General features: G+C 44.3%; 1 protein-coding gene across 2 annotated transcripts in view; it reads right to left on the bottom strand.

Annotated features, from left to right (window-relative positions):
• The window catches only part of CAMSAP3 (calmodulin regulated spectrin associated protein family member 3), a 62,861-nt gene extending 40,913 nt beyond the window's left edge, over positions 1–21,948 (bottom strand). For both annotated transcript variants that reach the window (XM_069945539.1, XM_069945548.1), the window contains exon 1: positions 21,496–21,948. In XM_069945539.1, coding sequence (XP_069801640.1) covers positions 21,496–21,607 — 112 coding nt within the window. In that variant the 5' untranslated portion in view covers positions 21,608–21,948. The remainder of the gene's footprint in view (positions 1–21,495) is intronic.
• Positions 21,949–27,397: the final 5,449 nt, after the last annotated feature.

The raw sequence follows: 27,397 nt of genomic DNA, 5'->3' as shown, positions 1-27,397 counted from the left end.
ATAAAATAATAAAAGTAATAACTTACCTTACCACGCTCCCTGCCGGCCGCTCAGCCAATCAGCCTGCAATTGGCTGAGTGTCCGGTGGTCTGTCTCAGCCTGTGATTGGCCGGTGGCCTGTCTCAGCCTGTGATTGGCCGGTGGCCTGTCAGTACAAAGAAGGCAGAGATGCAGACACCAGGGAATGTGGTAATGTAAGTTAATACTTTATTATTTTATACTACAATCGTCAGCCGTGGGCCACGCATCACTATTACATGTAACGATACCCGGCCGACACCCGATAATTTTAGGTCAGGACCTAAAGAAACAATCAGCCGATGAAACGGTCTCTATTACACGGAGCAATAATTGGGTGAATCGTCCTTACTGGGCCTAAATGTAAGAGCAATAGCAGTACCATATGTAGGACAAATACAGTTGCCTAAATAATACCGCCATGCATTGCCCGAGTAATTCCATAATACAATGACTGAATCTCTTAAAGGGAATCTGTCAGCTGACACTGTTAGACAGATGTTAGAACAAGAACACACATGGTACCTTTCATTTATCTACCTGTGCTTCCGGAACTTAGAAAAATGCTTTTATTCCCCAGTGCTAAGAGTCAAAGAGGCGTTCCGAAGCTCCTGAAATACTAAGGGCTGTAACACCACCTCCTCTCTTCTGATCTTGCACTTCAAGAGCTTGGGATAGCTTCTCTGACACAATGCATCAGAAAATAAAGGCATTTCTCTACATTCTGGAATTACAGCTGGATACATGAAAGGTCCCATGTGTCTCTTTGTCCTATGGGCATCTATCAGCAATTTGGAACATGAATTACAGCTGACAGATTCCCTTTAATGTACACTGATAAAAGTGCTATGCAATGTGTTGGCCACAAGTCTTTGAGGTCAGGCCAGCAGTGGCAGCCGATACAGCCTGTGCCACTGCATAACTTAAGCTGGGTATACAGAAGAAATAAAGGTAACATTTTGGCAATTCCGGTGAACCATCATTTGTAAAATGACGCTTAAACGATTTCTCACCAAAACCACAGGCAAACATGTCTGGCAAAAACGAGACTAGTGGTATTACACGGAACGATTATTGTTCAAAAAATAGTTAAGCTTGGATTTGAACGATAATTGTTTATTGTAGTAGCAAACAACGAATAAACGATTTAACGGTCGTTTATTAGAATTTGGACCTATTTAAATCGTTCACATGTAATAGGACGTTGTTCGGTCATTCGCAGTAGCGGCGAACGCAGTGGCGACGACAGGACGAACGCAATAGCAATCATAAGTAACAATGATCGTTCCGTGTAATTGGGTGAACGATTTCAGGTCGCTCGCCATAGCGGTCGTTTGAGTTATTTTATCGTTAATCGTCAAAAAATCACTTTGTGTAATAGTACTCTAAGGGTCCTATTACACGGGCTGATGAGGGCCTGATAATACTGTAAACAAGCGCCGATCTGGTAGATTGCCGCTTGTTTACTGGGCCTATTACACGGGCCGATAATTGTTTAGCAAGGGCTGCGCAGACATTGTTACCGATGTCCTTGCAGCCCATGCTTTAACAGTATAGATTACCTATCCATGCTCCAGGGCTCCCCCCGGCCAGTGATTGGCTAAGCGGCTTGTCCGCTCAGACAGGCCGTTCTAAAGCTGCAGCGTGCGAAGAAGCAGACCGCAGGAAGAGACCAGGAACGTGGATAGGTAATGTCTACTGTTTGCAGAATAGTCAGCTGCCGGCCGCGCATCACTATTACACGTAGCGATGCGTGGTCGGCAGCCGATGATTTTAGGTTTGGGCCTAAAGCAACGATCAGCCGATGATCGTTTTATCGGCTGACCGTTGTCTCTATTACACTGAGCGGTAAACGGCCAAATCGGGCCCTAAATCTCTTGGTAAAATCTTAGTATAAAAGAGTCGCATATAACACAAAAAAAAAAGTTCAAAAAGTTGGAAAAGTGTTTGGAAAAATCCCACAGCCGCTTTCCCAGTAGCTGAATGATGACGGCGGTAGGTGTAAGACAAATAACAGACTATTATTATTAATAATGTTCTAATCCTTTGTTAACACAGAATTAACATATTCAACAATACAACGAATATATATTCCAGGCTCCGTAATGGGCTAAACCCAATTTGTTCATCCCAGTAACATAAATACATGGATTACAAGAGGTGTTACTTCACATGCCTGGGCCCTTGGTGTTGTGTATAGCACTGGGGGCCTGGGTGTGACTGCAAGCTCATATAGTTATGCCAACAGCTGGTAATACACACCCACGCCAATGCACAAAGTATCCTATGTAACCAGGCACCATATAGGCCCAATAGCCCCAATATACAAGACCATTGTGTCCCAGTACGAAAGGAAAATTAGTTGTATCTCTCATTCTCATGGTGGTAAAACAAGCCGCCTCTTCTACACTAAAAAGCCAATTCTTCCCCATCAATCATTTACAGATGACTGCGGAACTGGACGTTTTTATGCAACATATCATAAATGACACGAAACAGACAGGAGAATATAACTACAACGAGGGCTCAACATCAAGTGCATTGTCCCGATGAAGGTCTCGAGGGGCTCGGGATCTCAGATGGTGTGAGGAGTACAGGCCGTGTTTATGTCGGCAGGTGTTGGGAGTTCACAATCCCATTGAGCAAAGAAACCTCAACAATCAATACTTCCATCAAGAGAAGGCCAGAAGTGTCCTCGAGTGGACGGAGGAAAAGAAGGAGGGGGGGTTAAAATTGTCTCTGATCCTGGAAACAAGAGAAAGGCTGGGCATATATTATCCATGATGGGACCATACATATTAGATGAAAGTTGAAGCAGTCACACATTTTGCCTCTAATGTGTATGAGAGCCTCCCAACTCTTTCCTCACGGCAGACATAGGAAAGGCAATTGAGCACATCCTCTGTTCCTGCCGATTAGCCACTGCCAGGAACCTTCAATTCTCCTATACAGGTCTACTTGGCTAGAATGAGCATGTATCTTAATGGTGGAGTTGGAGGAAGAGCTAAATGCTGTATGGTAGCACATGTCTGAATTTAGAATAGGAAACCAAAAGAAACCATACAAACCATACAAACACCACAATGATCCCTTTCAGTGAAACATACGGAGCACCTTAAAGGAGAACTATTAGCAGATGAGAATCTAACTGGCCAGCCGGGCAGCAGATCAGTTAAATTTTTAGCATACAGGTTAAACTACTAATATCACAGAAATGGAGCAGAGGATGAAGGTAAAAAAAAAAACTTAGCTTCATCCTCAGCGCTTGGTGCACTATATTGAGAAATCAGCAGTTTAGATGCTTTTAACCTGCTGATAGTTTCTCTTTAAGCTGTCAGTATCTTCCCTTCTCCGATCGTCGCCCATGATCAGTTATTACAATGGTTGTCCCTCTGAGTTTGCCTTCTTTCCATTCTGCTGTTAGCCTTGCCTTCTGTTAGCTCGGGTATCGCTCTTGTGTGTTTGTTTTAGCTTATTATTCAGGGTGTTCTCCAGCACTGTGTATACACAACACTACGGCACGTGAATGTGGCAGACATGACTATACTGCAAGGATACTTCAAAAAGTTCAAGACCTTGGAAAACTGGACACGTCGATGAGTGTAAGGCTTTAGGAGACATGTATATGACTGAGCCATTTGTTATAATGACTTCTTCCCTTATACCAACCAGGGAGAAAGCTCCTGAAAAATTTTTTGGGTGCACATCTCCATAAATTAAACCAACCATCTAAAGCCCCTATTACATGGGGCGATTCAGTAGAGCAAACCTCTACCTGTCAGGTCAGCGCTTGTTTGCCCCTCATTCACCGATCGCTGACTGCGCTAATACATGCGTCGGCACCGAGCAGGTAAGAGCAGGAAGGGCTACGGGGAGCTGCCTGGGTGATTGCTAGATCGCCCGGGCATCCCATAGAAGATAGCAGCGGTCTGCTGCCACCGCTCCTATTACACAGACCACTGGCAGCATATTGCTGCTATCCTCATCGTTCACGTTTCAGCATGTTGAAAGACAACAATCAGCCGACATTGTGCATTCTATTACACTAAGCGATTCTGGGCCGTAACAGCCAAATACGCCCTTAAGGCTGGGGTCACACTACGTTTTTACATCTGTTTTTGCAAAAAAAAAATTGGATGGATGGAAAACCAGATGCATTTGTGTGCACCCGTTTTTTTGTGTACACTAAAAAAAAAAAAAAATGTGTATTCATTTTTCCATCCATTTTTTGTAAAAACGGATTAAGAAAACGTAGTGTGAGCTCAGCATGATAGGTATGAGGAGCTCCTAACTCTTCCTTAAAAGCAGGATTGGGCATGATGGATCTCAACATGACCGATTCTTTGACCCTCAAGGAGGATGCGTCTGGCAACAGCATAGCCCCTTCTCCACATTGAGAACACATGTTAAAGGGGTTATCCAGAGCTACAAAAACATGGCCACTTTCTTTCAGAGACAACACGACTTTTGTCTCCAGTTCAGGCGCGGTTTGCAATTAGGCTTCATTCACTTCAATGGAACTGTGCAGCAAAAACACGCCCAAGCTGGAGACAAGAGTGGGGTTGTCTCTGGAAGAAAGTGGCCATGTTTTTGTAGCGCTGGATAACCCCTTTAAGCTCAGTGTGCATGGGAAGGACTGAGAAAGACCAAACAAGCAACCATGGGTTGAGCATCTTGAGATCTAACATGCTAAAGCCTTCTTTCGTTGACATTCATGGAAGAGTTGGAAGATATCCATATACATTAGATCAGTGCTTCTCAATTCCAGTCCTCAGGCCTCACCAACAGGTCATGTTTTGAAGATTTCCTTAGTATTTCTCAGGTGATCTAATTATACTCAGTGCATCAGGTATTAGCACAGGTGTCCTTTGTATGGGAAATCCCCAAAACATGACCTGTTGGTGAGGCCTGAGGACTGGAATTGAGAAGCACTGCACTAGATGATCTGTTCCTGTTCTCCTGTAGAATCTATTTTATTCTGACTATTTTGGTTGGGTTTCCTGAAATTCAGATCTTCTCCTGAGATCTTTTAGAGACATACAGTACTGGTGATAGAAGACATACGAGACAAACAAATCACATCACTACTTTAGTCAACGTTGGTCCCTAAGGAATTTACCATCACTTGGATGAGTCTGATTGTGTCTGCTTCCTATACATTTCACCACGTATGACATAATGCCATCACCCTTGAGATCCGTGATGGCGCCCTGCCCAAAGCATTGAAGACATAGAAACAACAAACCCCATCGCTGGGCTCTAATGCTGTCATAGCTGAGGAACGGCAGGGCTCTGGTTCACCCATCTGGAGGCAGCCATAAAATCACTTTTAATCCCGGTGTTTAGACTCCTGGCAAGATTTAACAAGCCCTTTGGTTATTACGATTAATGAAACGCTCAGTCCTCCGGCAATATTAATTACCCGCACACCCCAATCCTCGTCTGTCACCTCCAAGGGCTACACCCTGCATGATATCACTGGCAACCAATCAGAAATTAGTTCAATACAGAGAGCGATGACTGACAATAACTCCCTCCCTGCCAGACCTGTTGGATATAGAACAATACAACTCCCCACCCTGAAGAGCTGACAGTCTAATGGGCCGGAACCTCAAGAGGAGATTAATTTATATAAATCAGATTGTTAGTGTCTGTGGAAGGTGAGCCAAGGTAAACACATTACACCATGCCAAAACTCCCCATATACTAGAAGATCTGCATTTTGAGGACTGTACTAGTATTCCTGAAACATGGTAGGTTATACAGGGTTACAAAAACATAGCTGCTTGAAGGGGATCAACAAAAGGATCCCGATTTACATGGTAAGATGACATCTTAAGATGCACATACACATACTAAACAGTGTTCAGTGGACGTCGTGTTTGGCAATGTTCTTTGAACCCGAACGCTCGGAAGAAGTTGGAAGTCCTGGATAGGCCATATCCATGTTTTCCTGACAGCCCTAGGGCGGCATCCAAATTCTGCAGCTGCGGGGAGTCAAATGCAGAGTGTTTGGGTTTGGAGAACGTTGCTAAAGCCAACAAGTCCGCTCAACACTAATAATAAAGTGTCAGCCAAAGACAGCCATCCCTCCAGATCCTCCATACATACAGGCACCTGGCTCGGATGAGCATACTTGTGTTCTGAATAGAGGGGACAGAGGTAAGCCTCCACCAGACTTCTCTAGCGATGGCTTATGACAAGGATCGAAAGGCTGAAATCCCAAATGCATGATCATTCTCTCCCCTGGCCGAGGGAAAATTGGGAATCTTTAGTACAGTTCAATTCCTTCAACAATGAAGGGTTTGGGCAACACATGTTTAACGTGTACAGCCAGCTTAACACAAATGCCATAGCACATATTGAATCAGGTGAAGAACACTCCCATAACCACATTTGGAAGAAAGACCGGGGGGTTCTTTTCCCCATGTCTTTTTGGCCATCCACTGGGTCACCGTCTACAGCAGGGATGATGAACGTTTGGCCCTCCAGCTTACAAATCTACAATTCCCATCATACCTGGACAACCAGAGATATGGCTTTGGCTCCCCAAGTTTGATGGGAATTATATTTTTGCAACAGCTGGAGAGCCGAAGGTTCATCGTTCCTGACCTACAGTGTCTGTAGACATAGGATTGCCACAAAAGATCTCATGGATTATAAAAAATAAGTGACCCTGCCACCCTGATCTTCATCTATAACAAACTCTTCATGACCAAATGCTACAACTGTGCTGATAATTGTGAGCGACTCTATGAAAGACAATCCCGGCCTATTGCTGGTTTGGGATACTGTCACAATGACCATTGAGATGAGTGGGCACTGTGCTACAGAGTAGAAGGAGGTTTGCAGATTAATATAAAAAAATAAAAAAAAATCACTGAAAAGATACAGGATGACAATTGATTTACATAACTAAGGGCTCAAAAACTAATGAAACAAACATTCAGAAACAGCAGAATATGTGATATTATAAGTTACTGTACAGTAATGGAGAGGATGGGAAACACAAGGGCGGACAGAGACTGCAGGGAGCATGAAGGAATGAGCAGGGCAGATGTGGGCACATACATGCAGCGCTCTCTGTCTGGGGAGAGAGGGATTACAGCTATGGAGAGATTTCCCTCCACAGTCCTGTCCCCTGATGCAAGCCCCAGCCTGAAGTGGATCTGCTATGATTTGGAAGGTGAGGGAGACTTCCTGGGTCAGAGTACAGTGCTGTAGACCCTGATATGCAGACCATGCCCCTCCTCCACTGGCGCTCCCACCCAGTACAGGGAGCTCTTACACCAAAGCAATGCTCTTAAACAAAGTCAGAATTCTGAAAAACTGAGCTCTTAAACCAAAATGCTCTTAAATCAAGGTACTCTTAAACCAAGGTACCACTGTATATTAATCTGCCCAGCTCTTCCTGCTGTATAACATGGACTACAATCAGGTTCCCTTTAATACCCTCATCAAGCCCAAATATTTTCACAAATTAGGCTATGTTCACATTATTTAAAAAAAAATGGCAGTTTTTCAGAATAATGTCCATTAATTCACAAACAGCCATTTTTTGCACAACAATGGCTGTTGTTTTTACATAGTGGGAACATAGCCTTAGACTGTCCCTGCTGGTACCAACTGAGGCCTGTAGTCAGTAGTGGATTATAATAGGGGTGTTCCGGGCGGGAGCCCGGGGCCCTGAGCTCCTAGGGGGCCCATGACCACCCAAAAAGACTTTCAGTGGTGTACTGTCTCCTGGCTACACTTCCGTCGTAATTTGCTAAAAATCACAGATTTTTTTATGGCAATTTTGCACAAATCAGGACATCATGACATTATCTATACTATACTATGAACACCAGGCTAGTGCCGCCATAGTTACAGTGGGGTGGGGGGGCCCAGGCTTGGTGAACAGCCCGGGGCCTATGGTAAAGTTAATCCGCCCCTGCCTGTAGTAACATAAAACATTAGCAGAAATTCTAGTCTTATTTTACTGCATAGAGTCCCAGAGCCCATAGGATTATGTCATCTTATATACAAGTGAGCAAGGACCTGCCTGTATAATGAGACTCTCACAGCACTGTAGTGTGAGAAGAGGACACATGTGCGAGAACAGGGACTGGGAAAAAGTTACTCATAAAACACCAGAAGCAAGATAAGTGCAGACATGTTTGTTATGAACGCAGAGCAGAGGTGGAGAGGTAAACCGCAAGCGTAAAAGAGGGATGAAAGCCACATTAATGCAACAGACAAACAAGAGGGCGGCTTGTGCAGGTCTGGAATGTACAGGGCAATAAGGCACCTTGCATCTTGGCTAACTTCCATCAGGCCCCCCCCCCCCCCCCCGCTTACCTAATTAGACCAACATTCCAAAAAACATTACATCCAGGTCATTGCTTCTACTAATTGCTAAGGCCATCCTGCTGCAGAGCATCCCACAACTGCAGAGCATTCTGTAGTCAAAAACTTTTCATGGTCTGCATTAATTATAATGTAAGGTTGTCCAACTGGTGGCCCATGGGCCGGACACAGATTCTAGGATTTTCTTCCATCTAGAAACCTCCATTGTATATTATAGAGGTCAGATTATGAGAGGCAGTGACCTGTACAGTCATGTGGTTGTGTTGGTAAGGATTGGGCTGCATGTGATAGGGGTAGGGTCATAAGTGCGGAGGTAGTGGAGAAAAGAGTCACAGCTTGACTTAGGTGTATGGACTGCTTTATAACTGGTAAGTATCAGATCAGTTAGGGTCCAGCTGCTGAGACCAGTTTTAATTATAAGAACAGTGGTCTCTTGTCCCCCATGTAAGGTGAAGTCTAAGGGAGCATTGCCTGGCCTGTAAGGCTCCCTTATTAAAGGGGTTATCCAAAATTATCCAGACTGCTTTATAACTGGTAAGTATCAGGCCAGTACAAGGTCCAGCTGTTGCACTAAGGGAGCATTGCCTGGCCTGTAAAGGTGCGTTTACACGTAACGATTATCGTGCGAATTTGCGCGATAACGATAATTATACTTGTAAACGCAGCAAACGATCAAACGACGAACGAGAAATCGTTCATTTTGATCTTTCAACATGTTATCAAATCGTTGTTCGCCAAAAATTCGCTGATCGTTCCATGTAAACAGTCGTCGCGCGAAAGTCCGTCCGCTTGCAGCCCGGCCCCCCGCTCATCCACAGCCCCCTGCGCCGGCTGGATCGCCACCCCCGCCGCCTGTAAGACTCCTTCATTGAAGGGTTTTCTAGAATTAGAAAGAAAAAAAAATAAATTAAATTTTTAAAAAAAACAGAGCCGCCTACTTCAGGAAACACCACTCTTGTCCTCAGTAAGGGTGTGTGTTTTGCAGCTCAGCTACATTAAAGTGAATGGAGCCGAGATGTAATACCACACACCACCTGAGGACAGAGGTGGTGCTGTTTATGGAAGAAATTAGCTGTTTTTTTCTAATCCTGGACAATCCCTTTATGGTGGCACATTACCATTACTACAAGCAGTGAAAAAAAAAAGAAAAGATTGCGTCACTCTATTCTGCAGCTGGCAGTATACATTGTAAAGTGGTGCCCCATTCGATGGTAAAGGGAATCAGTCGGAGCTATATAAAGCTCAAATGTCAGGAAGGTGTTGTTAAGCCACAGCATGCATGCCTTCTCCCTTCCCCACTCCTTTTGGCCTTGACTGATTGACATCTAGGGCTAGAAGCCAAGCACTATACATCAATTTTGCAGTGAAGGAGGATGTGTGCATACAGTGGCTCAGCAACACCTCCTTGACATTATGATATAGCACTTAACTTTGGGGACCCCATGGTTCATTGTTCCACCCCTGCTCTAGAACAGAACTCCTCGTTCTTCAATAGGCGAATCCTATTTGGACACCTTGTATAGTGTAGGAATGGAGAGTGATGGGTTCTTATTCAGATAACATCCAAACCCCACAGTTCCATCCTGATGAAGCTTCTCCACTAGTTTCATCATATTTATATGCCATCTTCTGGGTGCCAACCAGTCTGATGGCAGATAAGGTCTTTCGATAGTTGAGTGTGAAGAGTTGGCTTGTACCCACTTTCCGGAGATGTTGTAATCCTCTATTACAGTCCAGGCTCATGAGATCCAGCAGGTGACTATCTTAATGTTGCAGTATGAACCGGTTACCCAACGTAAACTATTTATAATATACTCCGCCCAAGCTGCCAGACTGTTGTAGCTTTCTTCTGCAGGTAGGTAACAGATCAGACGGGCAGGCGGATACAGGGATGGCGGACAGAACTTTCATCTACTCTGCACTAATAAACTAGTCCATAAAGAAGACTCAACCTGTTATTCTAATATGACCAGGACTGATACACACAGATTACAGCTCCGGAGGGGAAAAATCTGGTATTAAAGCATTACTATTGTATATAGATCAGGAGAGAAGAAAGAAGAGAGGAGGTGTAACCAATCATGTGATGTTTTCCCTATAGCTTCCAAACGGCTATGACACCTTCTTAGTAGGACCATCTCATTTAGTACATGCAAGCTTCTGATTTACAGTAAAATACATGTACCCACTATACACAGCAATACATGTACAGTATAATGCATGTACCCGCTATGCACAGTAATACATGTACAGTATACATACATGTACCCGCTATGCACAGTAATACATGTACAGTATACATACATGTACCCGCTATGCACAGTAATACATGTACAGTATAATGCATGTACCCGCTATGCACAGTAATACATGTACAGTATAACGCATGTACCCGCTATGCACAGTAATACATGTACAGTATAATGCATGTACCCGCTATGCACAGTAATACATGTACAGTATAATGCATGTACCCGCTATGCACAGTAATACATGTACAGTATAATGCATGTACCCGCTATGCACAGTAATACATGTACAGTATAATGCATGTACCCGCTATGCACAGTAATACATGTACAGTATAACGCATGTACCCGCTATGCACAGTAATACATGTACAGTATAATGCATGTACCGGCTATACACAGTAATACATGTACAGTATAACGCATGTACCCGCTATGCACAGTTATACATATACAGTATAACGCATGTACCCGCTATGCACAGTAATACATGTACAGTATAATGCATGTACCGGCTATACACAGTAATACATGTACAGTATAACGCATGTACCCGCTATGCACAGTAATACATGTACAGTATAATGCATGTACCGGCTATGCACAGTAATATGTATGTACCCGCTATACACAGCAATACATGTACAGTATAATGCATGTACCCGCTATGCACAGTAACACATGTACAGTATAATGCATGTACCCGCTATGCACAGTAATACATGTACAGTATAATGCATGTACCCGCTATGCACAGTAATACATGTACAGTATAATGCATGTACCCGCTATACACAGTAATACATGTACAGTATACATACATGTACCCGCTATGCACAGTAATACATGTACAGTATAATGCATGTACCCGCTATACACAGTAATACATGTACAGTATACATACATGTACCCACTATGCACAGTAATACATGTACAGTATAATGCATGTACCCGCTATGCACAGTAATATACATGTACACATATCTCTTGCACAGCTCAGCAAACACTTTGCTCTGTATTCAAAGTCCATGCAAATTCCTGGCGGTTTGTTCTGCTTCCGTATACCCAGGGAGGGGATGCAGGATGACACAGCCTCTCTGGCCTGTCACACAGCAATGGCCGGGGTTATGTAGGCCACACTGACACAGGAGCCTTGACACTGGATAGTTTGTATCTTCTGCGACAATGTCCTGTTCATTATCAGAATGCTGAGAATTCCCTTCTAGCATTCTGCTATACCCATCATTCCACCGTCTAGTAACCTTCTATAACAACGTTATCGGGACTGCTCCAACATCTCCTGATATAAGGACTTGTGCACACTAAGTATTCTGTATATATGCAGATTCCAATGTGGATTTCTTGTAGAAAACCAATGAATTTCCCATTGCGTCTTTCATTAAGAAATGTTCCATTTGCATCACTGTTTGTTCTTTTCCCACAACCAAAAAATTTGCATCAAAACAAGAACCATTGTTTTAAAAGTTTCTTCCCCGCCTTCCTTCTGATCACAAAGGGGAGGGGGGGTCTATCTCTAGCTATTGATCCTCCAACATACATACAGGTAAGTGTCCCTTAGGGTCCATTTACACAGAAAGATTATCGGACAAAGATCTGAAGCCAAAGCCAGAAACAGACTACAAACAGAGATCAGGTCATAAAGGAAAGCCTGAGACTTTTTCTCTTTTCAAATCCATTCCTGGCTTTGGCTTTAAATCTTTGGCAGATAATCTGTCAAATAATCTGTGTAAATGGACCCTAACCCTTCACCCTTTGATGCTCACAACACTGAGAGCCCCTAAGGCCTAATTCACATGTTCAGTGTTCTTGGTCCGCTATTTTTACTTTATGATCTGTGCAATTTGGTCCGTATTTGGTCCATATTAGGGATGGTCCGAACCTGCCGAGGTTCGGGTTCGTATGAACCCGAACGTTCGGCATCAGATTCCTGCTGTCTGCCCGCTCCGTGGAGCGGGTGGATACAGCGGGAGGACCGCCTGGAAAACTGGTATACAGCCTATGGCTATGGCTGTATCCCAGTTTTCCAGGTGGTACTCCCGCTGTATCCGCCCTCTCCACGGAGCTAGCAGACAGCGGGAATCATTGCCGGGAGTTCGGGTTTGTACGAACCCAAACTGAACTCGGTTCGGACCATCCCTAATCCATATCCACGTCCGTATAAAACGTTGAGATGGATTGAATGGCATATGTGATCATAGACAATTTCCCAGAATGTGTGAATGCAGCCCAAGTCTCCATCTTCCGATTATTGTAACATTAGGGGCTCCCTAACATTCTGATTCTCCTAATATTAGGGATTAGAGATCGTTCGAGATTTGATTATCGGTGACTGAAGAAGCTGGATGTGCGATGCCCTGGCCCCTGGGGGCCACTTCCACAGTGCTTTAGTTATGAGCGGGCAATGACCGGGGCAGCTGCAGGGGTTATACTTGTCACGGTATAGGCCTGAGGGCAGCACAGCTGTAGGGCCGGTCTGTGGAATCTGCGGGTGATGATGGGCATGCGATTCTTCGCTGCACTTAGTCAGGGCACCAGTTAGTGGACACCAATGCTAGGGTTCAGTAACAGCGGTTTTATTATAGATGAGGTAACCAGTAGCAACAGTTCTGTCCAGATGCAACCGGGTATATAGCAGGCTTTGACAAATAAGCAGGAGTGGTGCTGCATAGGCTGTGAGAATACGTGCCGGATGATGGGAGTAGGAGTATGAGAGAAATAGCGTTGCTGGGTGGATTAGCTTGAGAATAATACTTGCTGTGAATACTTGAAACGATGATGAGAGATAACGGAATGACACCCAGATGAGAGAAGGAACTCCGGACACTTGAGCAGGCAGATACAGCCGAAGACTTGAATACAGCAGAGCACCTGATCCACACTTCTAGTGGTGAAGTGGGAGCTGCGACATGTCCAACTCCTGTGAGGTAGGAGAGAGACGACACACACCCTCCTTGCTTGGAAGCAGGGGGAAGACTCACTTGTTAGGAGGAAGTGGGAGGTCACATGGTTGCCCCTGGCCAGAGCTAGTCGGCCATTGGAGGAACCATGGTTACAGGGCACTGGCACGGTCACGTGATCAGCAGCCTTGCATACCACTGTACAATGTAATAATACACAGGAATATATAAGAATATGCATGAGAATACACATAACCAGAGAATACCAGGGGAATACTAGCAGCAGTTGCAGTGCAAACACTTACCAGAACAGGCATTGACATAGCAATAGAAATGAGCATAATAGGAGTAGTAGTCTGCATGTTCTGGGACACTGCAGATGCAATATCCATAAACTGTATCCATGATTTCTAGAACTCTCTAGGGCAGCATCCAACTTCTTCAGCCACCACTATTCAAATGTCAGATCTGAGCATGCTCCAGTTGCACTCATCTCCACTTAGGCCTCATTCATACGTTCAGTGATTTTTCTGCTCCGCAAAACCTCCCGCTATTTTTACTCTGTGATCCATGAAAAATTATCCGTAATTGCATCCGTTTCTGTAAAATGTTGAACTGGTAACACTTCTATTGGTAACCCATACTTGATCACAAGCTGCACTAGGACCGTATGAATACCCAATATAAATCAACGTGTACTAAGTTGAACGGTGATTGCGGATCTGCAATTACGGACAATTTTGCGGAATGTGTGAATAAGGCCTTAGGACGCCTAACCCTTCTGACATCATCTGTCAGTGGGGAGTCAGGAGGTCACCGTACACCTTATAGAGTCAGCAGGTTTGGCTGACTTTAATATATGGACACCTTTAGGTTCTCTGACGCTCTACCCTTTGATCCTTGTAACACCAAGGGGGAGATATATCAAACATGGGGTAATGTGAAACTGGCTCAGTTGCCCCTAGCAACCAATCAGATTCCACCTTTCATTCCTCACAGACTCTTAGGAAAATGAAAGGTGGAATCTGATTGGTTGCTAGGGGCAACTGAGCCAGTTCTACTTTACACCAGTTTTATAAATCTCCCCCCTAGTGTCTCTACCTTCCCACCCTCTGATCCTTAGGATACTAAAGGCCCTTTAACACAGGCTGATTATCGGCAACAAACAGCCCTAGAAACGCTCCTTCAGTAGATAACTGGCCCACGTAAAAGCCCATCTTTGTCCATCCGCATCTCCAAATGGGCACTGATCAGCATGATCCTCGCTCATTAGAAGAACCTTTACAAGGCACGATTACACACACAGCCAAGCCGCAAGAGCGATACAGGGGTAAACAATTTGTTTTGTGCTGCGCAAAGATGCGATCAGCCACCATTTTCCAGTTCCTTGGTTGATCGCTGTCACTTTTAATGCCCTATTACACCGAGCGATTATCGTCAGTTATGGCCGACAATGTACCATGATTCCTGTCTTTCAGCACGAAACGATGGCAATGGTCTGCTATTACACCAAACGACAGCAGCAGACCACCGCCATCTCCTATGGGCTCCCTGCTCTTGCCCGCAGATGTAATAGCGCAGGCAGCAAGTAGGCAACGAACTAGCGAGCGCCAATCTGACCGGTGCTCACTAGCTCCTCCAGATTGGCCTGTGTAAAAGGGCCTTTACACTGGATGATTATTGACTGAATGACTGCGTAAAAGGGGCTTAAAGGGGTTATCCAGCATTAGAAAAACACGGCCACTTTTTTCCAGAGACAGCACTACTCTTGTCTCTAGTTTGGTTGCAGGTTCCATTGAAGTGAATGGAGTTTAATTGCAAATCACACCTGAAAATGTATCGCTATCAGCCACACGTCTTCCTGTGTAAAGAGAAGGAATGTGGGTGATAGCAATATATCATGTCATATGGACAGGAGCTGCCTTCATGAGGTGACCCCTTTAAAGGGGTAGTTCACAAAAAAAAATTCTTTTAAATGAACTGGTGCCAGAAGAAATTTGTAATTTACTTCTAAATCTTCAGTCTTCCAGTACTTATCAGCTGCTGTATGTCCCACAGGAAGTTGTGTATTCTTTCCAGTCAGCAGAGCAGGAGAGGTTTTCTATGGGGATTTACTACAGCTCTGGATAGTTCCTGACATGGACAGAGCAGCAGCAGAGCGCACTGTGTCAGACTAGAAATAATACACCACTTCATACAGGACATACAGCAGCTGATAAGTACTGGAAGACCTAAGATTTTTTTAATAAAAGCAAATTACAAATCTCTGACACTTGCTGGGACCAGTTGACTTAAAAGATTTTTTTGGGTGAACAACCCCTTTAATCTCAACTCCCCCCGGTTGTCCGACTTGATCAGCGGTCATTACAAATAATTTAAACCATGCGCAGTAGATAAAAAAAAATAAACCCTATTATAACATCTAAACGTATAATAACTTCCTTTAATAAGAATCCCGCACATTTTGGCAGATTATATACTGAATTAAAGGCGGCCAATGGTGAAAGCACTTGCATTGTCCTTTCTGCCTGACATTTAGTCATGGAACATAACTCTGCTCTACGGTATACTACACCTTCCTATGTATCAGTGACGGAGAGGCGAAAGGCAAGCAGAAATACTATAGCCATTCCGGAAGATGAATGGTTGGGGTGGCAGTGCTCGGCCCGCAGAGGGTTCAGCTTGCACAGCAGCCACAATCTGCAATGTTTAATTCATGGAGGCAGAACAAAGGGGAAGGAAAAGAGGGAGAGGCGACCGATCACTGAGGGCTGCGAAGGAAAGGCACTGTACATAGGCAATACATATCATCACACACACATAGCTACCCAGGCTCTGCCTACACAATACCGGGGGGTGTACTGCAGTATACAATGACGTACTGCAGCCTATTATCCAGCCGCACATCTATATTATAGGGAATACACATCCGTCATTGGAGCTTACAATCTAATTTCCATACCACAGACACACAATTAGACTCCGATTAACCTATCAACCGGGGTACCCAGAGGAGAAGAAGAAGATGCCAAATCCATGCAGACAGCATCCTGGACAGATCTGCTCGGGGGGCTTGGAGGATGCCATGCTTACTAAGCATTGTGACATATACTGGAACATGTATGGCTGCCCTGAGAGAAGAGAAAGGCCACTGCAGCCTATTAGATCCATCATGGGTAATGTGTCAAATGGCCTACTGGGAATTTGGTTATAATTGTATATAATTATATATTGTATGCCCCCAATCTATAGGGTCATGAAGGATTTACCACGTCCCATAGACATTATTGCAAGAATAGAATTATAACATGTCTCTTCCTGACATTGATAAAAATGGATAAGAAGACGTCGTACTGGCCCGGACCCATGAATGACATCACTATGAGACATTGTCTGAGTATAGATAGTTGCTTGCAGTGATGATCCCCCCCACCATTGCCGATACCAAAGGCAAGGAACAACCCCAACCCAATGGTGGTCCAGGTACGGTTAGATGTTTGTCTACTAACTTGACGGTATTGGTGTTAAGCCCTATCAAAGCTGAAGGGTAAAACCATATGAGACTGCACGTGGCCAAAACCATGGCCCATTTGGAGTGACTGTTCTCCAGCTGTGGCCAATGGCCCTATCACTGTGCTAATAAATCGTGTAGCCATTGGTCACAGCAGGAGAGTATGATTTGGGTTAAATACAGGCAGCTACTCATGTAGATTGATACATGTTTTTCTACTCCTGGAAACCCCTTAAAGACTTCCACTCTTAGTCAATCTGAGACTCTTCCTGTCAAAATGATGGACACCACAACAGAACCCGATATACTCCATCGTAAGTGAGTGGGAACGTTATATGGGGGGGGGGGGGGGGGGGGGGGCATTTATCAAACTGGTTTAACGTAGAACTGACTCAGTTTCCCCTAGCAACCAATCAGATTCCACCTTTCATTTTTCAAAGAATCTGTGAGGAATGAAAGGTGGAATCTGATTGGTTGCTAGGGGCAACTGAGCCAGTTGCACTTTACACCAGTTTTATGAATCTCACCCTAAGTTCTTAAATGTAACATGGTGACCTCAACCAAAACCTGTTCAAGACCACCTCCAAAGTGACCTCCTTACATGTCTAGGTGATATATCTGTCATAATATTTGCCATAACCCCTTTAATCTCCCAAAATGATTACTTTTAGGGCCACTAAATCTGGTCTCCACCATCTTTAAACACTTCTGCAGTATTATGAGGAGTTCACGAGTAGTGTTGAGCGGATCTGTCAAAATGTTCAGGTTCAGCAACGTTATCCGAACCTAAACGCTAAGGGGGAGATTTATCAAACATGGTGTAAAGTGAAACTGGCTCAGTTGCCCCTAGCAACCAATCAGATTCCACTTTTAATTTCTCACAGACTCTTTGGAAAAAGAAAGGTGGAATCTGTTTGGTTGCTAGGGGCAACTTAGACATTTTCACTTTACACCATGTTTAATAAATCTCCCCCCCCCCCCCAAAGTGTTGGATTCCTCATGCCTAGAGAAGTTGGATGTCACCCTAAGGCTGCCAGGAAAACATACAGTAGGCAGCATCCAACTTCTTCAGTAGCGGGGAATCAATAGCGTTCAGGTTCGGATAACGTTGTGAACTCAAACAGTTTGACAGGTGCACTCAACAATATTCAGAAGGAGTACCAGGACTGGCTTCAGTAGTTAACCTCCAGACCTTCATATCCTCCTGGTGGTAAACAATGAGGATACATATAGAAATATAAGGACAAAATTTTCTCCAAGAAAAAGAAAGGCCTCCACAGAGATGGTACCAGGTAAACATGTAACCAGCTGGCCGGTCACAACTCAAGCATGCTCGAGAGGTTGGACAGAGCCCTAGGGAGTCTATTCAGCCTATGGCTATGTTCACACTACATATATTTTGGTAAAACTACAGCTGTAATTAATACGAAACTATACATGACATTGCCGCCTATGGAATTCCGGACGGAGTATATACACATAGTATACACTCCGGCCCGGATCCCCAACGGCGCCGTGAGAAACTGACACGTCAAAACAAAACCCTGTCAGTGCACACTGTGGAGCAAGCGGCTCCGGCCACACGCTCCATAGTGTGCATTGGAGAGTTCTGATGCGGACGCGCGGTGCTAAAGGTCATCCGGCCAATACTGCAGTACCGGCTGGGATGATCTTTTCTGAGACCGGCCATGCCGTGACCCGGCAGGGTCACCGAACGTCCGGTCTCTTACAAGGTCTGAACATGGCCTATGTCTTTATTCACGTTTTCCAGGATTTCCTAGGTCTGCATCCAACTTCTTCAGCCACCAGTATACAAATGCCGACCAGTCGGACACAAGCGTGAAATGAGTTTCATGGGCTCTCACTGTGATCAGGATATAGGGAATCCATCCAACATGGATTTGTTGTGATTGTTGGATCATGGTCATCCGGCAGCAGCTTACATCCCTCTCTCTATTGAAACATAAGCATGCTCAGCCGAACCAGGTGTACATGTGTATGGGGAATGAGGAACAATAGCTGTAGGCCAAATGGAAGATGTATGGCCATTAGAAATGAGCAAACCTCAAACTGAACCAGAATGCTCAGCATTTGGATGCCGCATTAGGGCTGTCTGGAAACCCTGGGTGCAGCCATAGGCTGTATCCAACTTCTTCAGCCACCGGTAATCAAATACTGAGCATTTAGGTTCGGGTGAACTGGAACTTGCTAAAGGTTTGTTCATCTCTTTTGGCCATCTTAAAAGCCCCCAATGGGCATGCATGATACAAGCATTTATAGAACCATGTTCTACCCCCTCAGGCCCAGAGTATCAGTTTTGTTTGGAGTGTTCCTTTAAAAACATATGCGAGTGAAACTTTGTTGCAGTGGCCCCTTTAAGATCCTAGCTGGCATTTTAGACTAACATAGTCCTTGCCAAACATGTATGACACAATCACGTGTGAATTATGCGTCCAAGCCAGATACAGGCCCATATGTCGGTACGTGGCACGGCAGAGTCATTCAGAGTAAGGCGTCAGCAGGGTAACATAGGGAACGTTTCAGGAGTGACAGGTGACATCACACCTGCTGCGGCCTATGGGTCAGGCTGCACATGAGTCAGGGGCCCATCCTGTCATAGGGAGGAGACCGGACTGACATATACTAACTAGATAGATGGATTAGATAGATAGATAGAACTGTCAATAATACTAAAAAAAAAAACAAAAAAAAAAACATCCACCCTGCTTCTGGCCAATACAACACAAGGTGTCAAAATTAACCCATTCAGTTTTGCCAGAAAAAAGCCCAAGACAAGGACCCCATTACTATGACACACCCTGAGACACAAACAATAGGAGGGCCCCATTTTATCACTGCATTCAAAGACAGGGGCGTAAAAAGGGAAGGTGGATTTAAAAAAAACAAAAACGAAAATCTTAGACATTATTTTAACTAGGGCTTCTGCAAGCAACCCTGAAGGTGTTTGGTAAGGAGGGAGAAGCCCTCGTAAACCGCTCCCACCCCCTATAAAGAGATGTGGCCTTGTGGACGGGAAGGGTGGGAGACGCAGGTAGATGTATTTGTTATTATCCATCGGGGACTTAGAACGATGGAGAAAAATACCCTATAAAACAAAGGGCTTTATATGTAACGAAAGAGACTAGAGAGCATTACCCATATGTCCCCTACAGTGCTACAGTGGGATCTAGGCAAAGGAGAAATAATATATATATATATATATATATATATATACATACATTTTTTGTGTTGTATATCTAATTTGTTTAACTTAATTATATCATTAAATATTTTGGCTTTTATATACCATTTTAGATGTCTTCTTATATTAATTTTACATGTTTATATATATTTTATTATTCATACATTGTGGAATATATATCCTAATATATCATATTTTTACACTTATTTGTCATACTATTTGAAATACATACTATATATCTATATATTTTTATACATTTGATTATTAGATTTAATTTTAATATTTGTACACCACCATGTTCTAAAATATTTCCTATTATTTTTCTTATATTTACATTATATTTTTTCATATATATAACATTTTTTCATAGCATATATTTTTTTATAATTTCCAACCATCATATTAAATTAGAATTAAGATATGTCATCGCCAGGGAAGTCCCTGGCATACAAAAAATATTAAAAGGGTCACCCACCATGCTAAAATCCCCATCAGTTCCCATTAAAGCCCATCTGGATGAGCAGACAGCCAGGCACAGGGGGTTAACCAGATCCTCCCCTCATTATTAATGGAAGGGCAATAACTAAGTCAGCAGTGATGTATCTGAATGTAAACATGTGTATATATAGGGTGGGTCTCCAGACCTGAACTTTCCCTCTTTCCATGGTCGGATACCTATGGGGATTGGGATTCTGGAGTCATGTTATATCACAGGTGTGAGGTCTATAGGATGTGATGATGTAGGAATTGCCTATATTAGGCCACAACATATAGATTGGCGGCATAAGATGATGACTATAAATCACATAGGAGGATGGATATTACGCATCCCATGGAGAACGCCCCTGTATGATTCACAGTCAGATAGAACACTATATCTTATTATATACCATATGGAGTAGGGCTTCTGTATGGCTCATATTCTTATTACATATGGAATAGTCCACCATGAGGTCCCATTTTGTGTACATACAGTGTATATAGTATATTGTCACATGTTATATAGGGGCCAGGATGCCCCTGCTTGCCACCCTACTGTGCCCATACCATATACCATAGTGTATCCTGGCATGGGGGGCCCTGATTACCACTGTTATGCATGGATGGCTACAATGTCTTATATAATAATGACTAGGTCTATATATCCAGGCATGATGCAACATCTATAGTTATAAGGTCTGACCACAGTAGAGAGAGATCCAGCCTATAATGGTGTATAACACTACAGCAGGAGCCCCCTCCCCTTACCTTTTCCATAGCATTTGTAGATGAGCCAGCTGAGTGAGGCAGAGATCCTGGCCTGCTGTACATCATATACATCCAAGGGTTTAATCTCTGGCACCAGAAAGCTCTTTTTCATCCTTGTCCTCCTGTGTTGGTGGCAGGGCTAGTGCAGAAGACCCATCAGGGGAGGGTGGGCATATGAATGGGGAAGGAGACAGCCAGGGAATCCTGCAGGCAGTGCACTCAGCACACAAGGGCAATGAGACAGCCTGGCTAATCCACCCCCTCTGGGATCAGTGCTCCCACCCCTCTGCTGGGGTAAGTGGGGGTCTCCTGGAGAGCTGTCCTTCAGCACCACATGGAGGGGTAGAGGAATCTGGGGGGCAGAGGGCAGAGCTGCATCCAGCACTGGTGGAGATCTCTTCCTTGCAGCTGTCTCAGGTGCACTGGCTGGCTGTCTCTCTCCTCCCTTCCCCCCTCTCTCTTGCTATGTGACCTCACTACAGGGAGGAGTCTCTCTGCCTTGCTAACAGGTAATTCAGAATGGACAATGGAGGAAGTCTCAGGCAGTTCCCTGTGCTGCTGCTGCTGAGGATGATGATGATTATCCTGTGAATCATCATGGCTGCATATAGATATAGTCTCTCTATAGGAGCCCACTGCAGGGTGGTCATGTGAGGGAGGGTCTGGCATCTTTATAGGCAGAGCTGGCACTGTGTGCAGGCAGGGGCAGGCATTGTGCTGGTGCTGGCTTTGTGGGATTGTTACATTATGTACAAACAGAACACTATTGTTATATTGTAGCTCTATGGGACACATGGATCTTCCTGCCCCTATAGAGTCACTGTTATATTGTAGCACTGTGGGGCACATAGATCTTCCTGCCCCTATAGAGTCACTGTTATATTGGGAGTAACATGGATCTACCTGCCCCTATAGCGTCACTGTTACATTGTAGCATTATACATCATATAGACCTACCTGCCCCTATAAAGTCACTGTTACATTGTAGCATTATACAACATATAGACCTACCTGCCCCTATAGAGTCACTGTTACATTGTTGCATTATACAACATATAGACCTACCTGCCCCTATAAAGTCACTGTTATATTGGGAGTAACATGGATCTACCTGCCCCTATAGCGTCACTGTTACATTGTAGCACTGTGGGGCATATAGATCTTCCTGCCCCTATAGAGTCACTATTACATTGTAGCATTATACAACATATAGACCTACCTGCCCCTATAGAGTCACTGTTACATTGTAGCATTATACAACATATAGACCTACCTGCCCCTATAGCGTCACTGTTACATTGTAGCATTATACAACATATAGACCTACCTGCCCCTATAAAGTCACTGTTACATTGTAGCATTATACAACATATAGACCTACCTGCCCCTATAAAGTCACTGTTACATTGTAGCATTATACAACATATAGACCTACCTGCCCCTATAGAGTCACTGTTACATTGTAGCATTATACAACATATAGACCTACCTGCCCCTATAGAGTCACTGTTATATTGGGAGTAACATGGATCTACCTGCCCCTATAGCGTCACTGTTACATTGTAGCACTGTGGGGAATATAGACCTACCTGCCCCTATAAAGTCACTGTTACATTGTAGCATTATACAACATATAGACCTACCTGCCCCTATAGAGTCACTGTTACATTGTAGCATTATACAACATATAGACCTACCTGCCCCTATAAAGTCACTGTTACATTGTAGCGTTATACAACATATAGACCTACCTGCCCCTATAGAGTTACTGTTACATTGTAGCATTATACAACATATAGATCTACCTGCCTCTATAGAGTCACTATTACATTGTAGCACTATAGGTTCACATGGATCAAACGTCTCCTATAGATTCACTGTTACATCGTAACACTATAGGTTCATGTGGATCCACCTCCCCCTATAGATTCACTATTACATTGTAGCACTTTGGGTTGCATGAATCAATCTCATGAATCTACCTATAGATCTATCATCTAAATGGCAAAAAATGATGTATAGAAACCACTAGGCCAAGGTCCTTGGCATCTAAATGTATCATGTAATGTACTTATATACATCAGAGCCATGAAGCATTGCAGACGTCGCTATAATAACATTGATGCACATGGTGTGTGGAGATTGTCCGTTCTATTCTTGGCATTATGTTGCCATGGTATGAGCATGTCTATGAAGGTGGCACCAGCTTACATGATTTTGTACCTGGTGTTCATTGGCAACCCACTGGTGTCTCTTTTAGGTCACAGAAGTGTGCTACCTGCATGTGTTCGGCTGCCCGGACATGATGGGAAATGAGCTTTGCCCCTACAGTGTCAAACTGGGGTATCTGGGCCCACCAGAGAAAATGATCCTGGGGGCCCACCAATGAAGAACCAGGGAGACTCGACATGTCAATCAGTGTTTGTGCAGGTTCTACACCTGGGGGCCCACCGGAGGATCCTCCGGACCTCTGGTGGTCCAGTCCAATACTGTGCCCATAGCAACCAATCACAGCAATGATTTCTACTAGTGATCTTGAATGTGAAATGTTGCACTGCGGTTGGTTGCTATGGGCAACAATAGTTGTTGCGGCCTTCAATTATGTGAACATAGGGAGATGTATGAAACCTTGTAGCGCAAGGACAGAGAGCAGTCGTCCATAGCAACCAGAGTTCAGCTTTTATTTTAAATAAAATATAAAAAGTGAAAGCTGGAATTGGATTGGTTGCTATTGGCAACTGCTCTCTGTTCCTGTGCACAAGGTTTGATCAGTGATAATAGTACCCCTGATTTATATTAAAAAAAAAAGTGCCTTGAAAATACATCTGGGGTAATGTAAGGAAACTATATTTGCCCTCGATGTAGACAGTTTAGCCTATAGAGCAGGGAAGGGGAACTGGTGGCCTTCCAGCTGGGCGTTGTAGCTTTTAAACAGCTAGAAAGACACAGGTTGGGTCTTTAGAGCTATAGAACACATCTATAGTAGCTATAGCTTTCCATGCATAACAATAGCGCCACCACCAGGGTGACACTACGTGCCCTATTCCACGGGACGATTACCGTTCGCATAATTGTTAACGATAAACAATCCAAACGACCGCTATTGCGAAAGACCTGAAATCGTTCACCCATTTACATGGAACGATAATCGTTACTTATGATCGTTCTTGCGGTCGACTTGTCGTCGCTATTGCGTTCGTCACTACTGCGAACGACCAAAAGACATCTTATTCAATGCGAACGATTTGCGAACGAGCAACGATAAAAATAGGTCCAGGTCTTACTAAACGATCAACGACTTCTCGTTCGGTCGTTAATCATTAACTGCTATTCAAACGGACGATTATCGTTTAGATTAGAACGATTTAAAGATAATCTGAACGATAATCGTCCCGTGGAATAGGGCCCTACCACTAGGCTGTAGGGCATGCTGGGAGTTGTAGTTTTACAGCAGTTGGAAAGCCACAGGTTGGGGAATGCTGATCTATGACATCTATGTATCTGTAGTAGCTATAGCTTTCCATACATAACAACAGCGCCACCACCAGGATGACAATACACATTACCTTCTAGTATCTCAATTACTCTGGCTTTGGCGGTTGACATGTTATATAATTTTGCATACCGTTCTTTTACCATTATATTAGGATATGGCGTTTTAGATTGTAAGCTCTGGGGAACTGTATTCTCTCTCCTCTTCTTACACCGATCTCAGCATTTCTGTAAGAACAGCTCCTATACAGTCATCACCCAACTTTCCTGAATGACAAATCCCCAGCTCTTATATTATTGGTATATTCTACCATCCCAGGCAACACTCACCCAGCTTTCCTGGTGTCCTGAATGGCAAACCTGTTACATTGTATAGAAATACAGAAGCTGGGGGATGTATTACGTATGACTAAAGTTTCGCAAATTTACTCGCCAACATGTCGGCCATAGTGGTTTATAGAAATATAATATTGTAACTCCACTACAGTATTTCAGCACAGTGGTCCATACACTTGTACAGTAGTGGTGTCCCTGCAGGTTTTTACAGCCGTCCTTATTGTTTCTTGCGACATTGTATGAGGCCTCCATGAGTCACTGTGTTCTCCCCTTAAAGCAGGGATGGGGTACCTTCGGCACTTCAGCTGTTGCAAAACTACAATTCCCATCATGCCTGGACAGCCAAAGCTTCGCTTTGGCTGTCCATGCATGATGGGAATTGTAGTTTTGCAACAGCTGAAGGGCCGAAGGTACCCCATCCCTGCCTTAAAGTAATGGTCCACTTCAAGGGTGTGTTTAGTGTAAATAAGGCTTCAGTAGAGTGTCATGTGGAGATAGCGTCATGTCCAGTCTCCATTAGGTTAGCGATTTTATTTCTCACATGAGAGACCAGCAGCACAGAGTATTTCAGTAGCTGAATTTGCCATTGTCATGTGTCCTCCTGGTCTGAATGACAAAGGTGCATGCATAATAACCAGGGCAGACTGGCTCCACAAGGGTGAATCAGTCAACCTTCATCTATTTAGGGCAGATGTGGATATACCTGGTGGACCTGAACTTCTGGATTGTGTCCCCTTAGGGCTGGACTGGGGAAAAAAACATCTTTTTCAGGTGACGAAAGTGGAATAAATAACTGGCATGTAACGAGAGACATGACAGAAACTTGTCCTGAACTAGGCGGTATCTATAGGGGGTACTAGGTGGGGGGGGGGGGGCTTGTATCATATACAAAATATCAGTATTATACATGGCACATAGTGGGTGGGGGGCTTAGAGTCCTCAAGGTACACTGCTGCTTCTGACTATATCAGATCTACAAGAACGTAAGAAGATGTATGCAAGGGAAGGGCACAGCTGGTGGCGGGGGGCTTAGAGAGTCACTGTGGAGAACAATGAAAGGCTAGTCCCGGGGGGCGCAGTGACTAACCTCTGCTTTGTGGACCGGCTCATACTATACATTCCAGAATAAAAGAACAAATTTATGGGGTTTTCCAAGGAGCAGCTTATAAAAGTGCAAGAGTGCTATGTACTTTTGCATGAGTAATCCCAGTAAAGTAAAGTATAGCCTGTGTCTGGCTGATAACAGAGAACAACAGACTCACAGTGAATGTAGGTTGTCTTCTGATATGAAATCACATTACATTGCATCAGCTGTTAGGCTCCTATAGAGACAACGATCAGCCGATGATCGTGTCATCGGCTGATCGTTTATTTAGGTTCAAACCTAAAATCATCGGGCACCGACCACGCATCGCTGTATGGAATAGCGATGTGCGGCGGGCGACCGACGATTTCACAAGCACCATGCTTTACCTAAGCATGTTGCAGGTCTTCTCCTGTGCCCCTTCTTCCTCCTGGTCCCACACGCAGCAGCAGCTTCAGTATGAGCTGACAGACTGCTCAGCCAATCACTGGCCAGGACCTCTGCGGCCAGTGATTGGCTGAGCAGTCGGTCAGCTCAGACAGACCACACTGAAGCTGCTGCTGCATGCAGGATCGGAAGGGAAGAAGGAGTGCAGGAGAAGACCTGCAACATTAAACAAGGGCTGCAAGGACATCGGTAACAATGTCCCTGCAGCGCTCGCTAAACGATTACATTATTGATCGGGCCCCCATCGGCCCATGAAATAGGACCCTTAGGTTGGTTGGTCTTGGGTAGAAAGATCTGTAGCGATTGATGCAAACATAGTTGGACCAGGAGTAGAAGAAATGGGGGGCCACCATCCAGGTATACATGGATGTGAATACTGTTAGTGCCCAGGATTTGGAGTATAAAGGCCCTATTCCACGGGCGGATTATCGGGCGATATTGGCCGTTATGGCCAATAATCATCCCGTGGAATAGAAGGCAACGGTCAGCCGGCATCGTTCATGTCAGCTGATCGTTGCTGTCGTTTGTCTTTCAAACATGTTG

This window comes from Dendropsophus ebraccatus, chromosome 1 (genome assembly GCF_027789765.1).
Source record: "Dendropsophus ebraccatus isolate aDenEbr1 chromosome 1, aDenEbr1.pat, whole genome shotgun sequence".
In the NCBI taxonomy this organism is placed as follows: Eukaryota; Metazoa; Chordata; class Amphibia; order Anura; family Hylidae; genus Dendropsophus; species Dendropsophus ebraccatus.
Note: the sequence above shows the minus strand (reverse complement) of the source record. Positions and strands in the feature narration are given on the sequence as shown.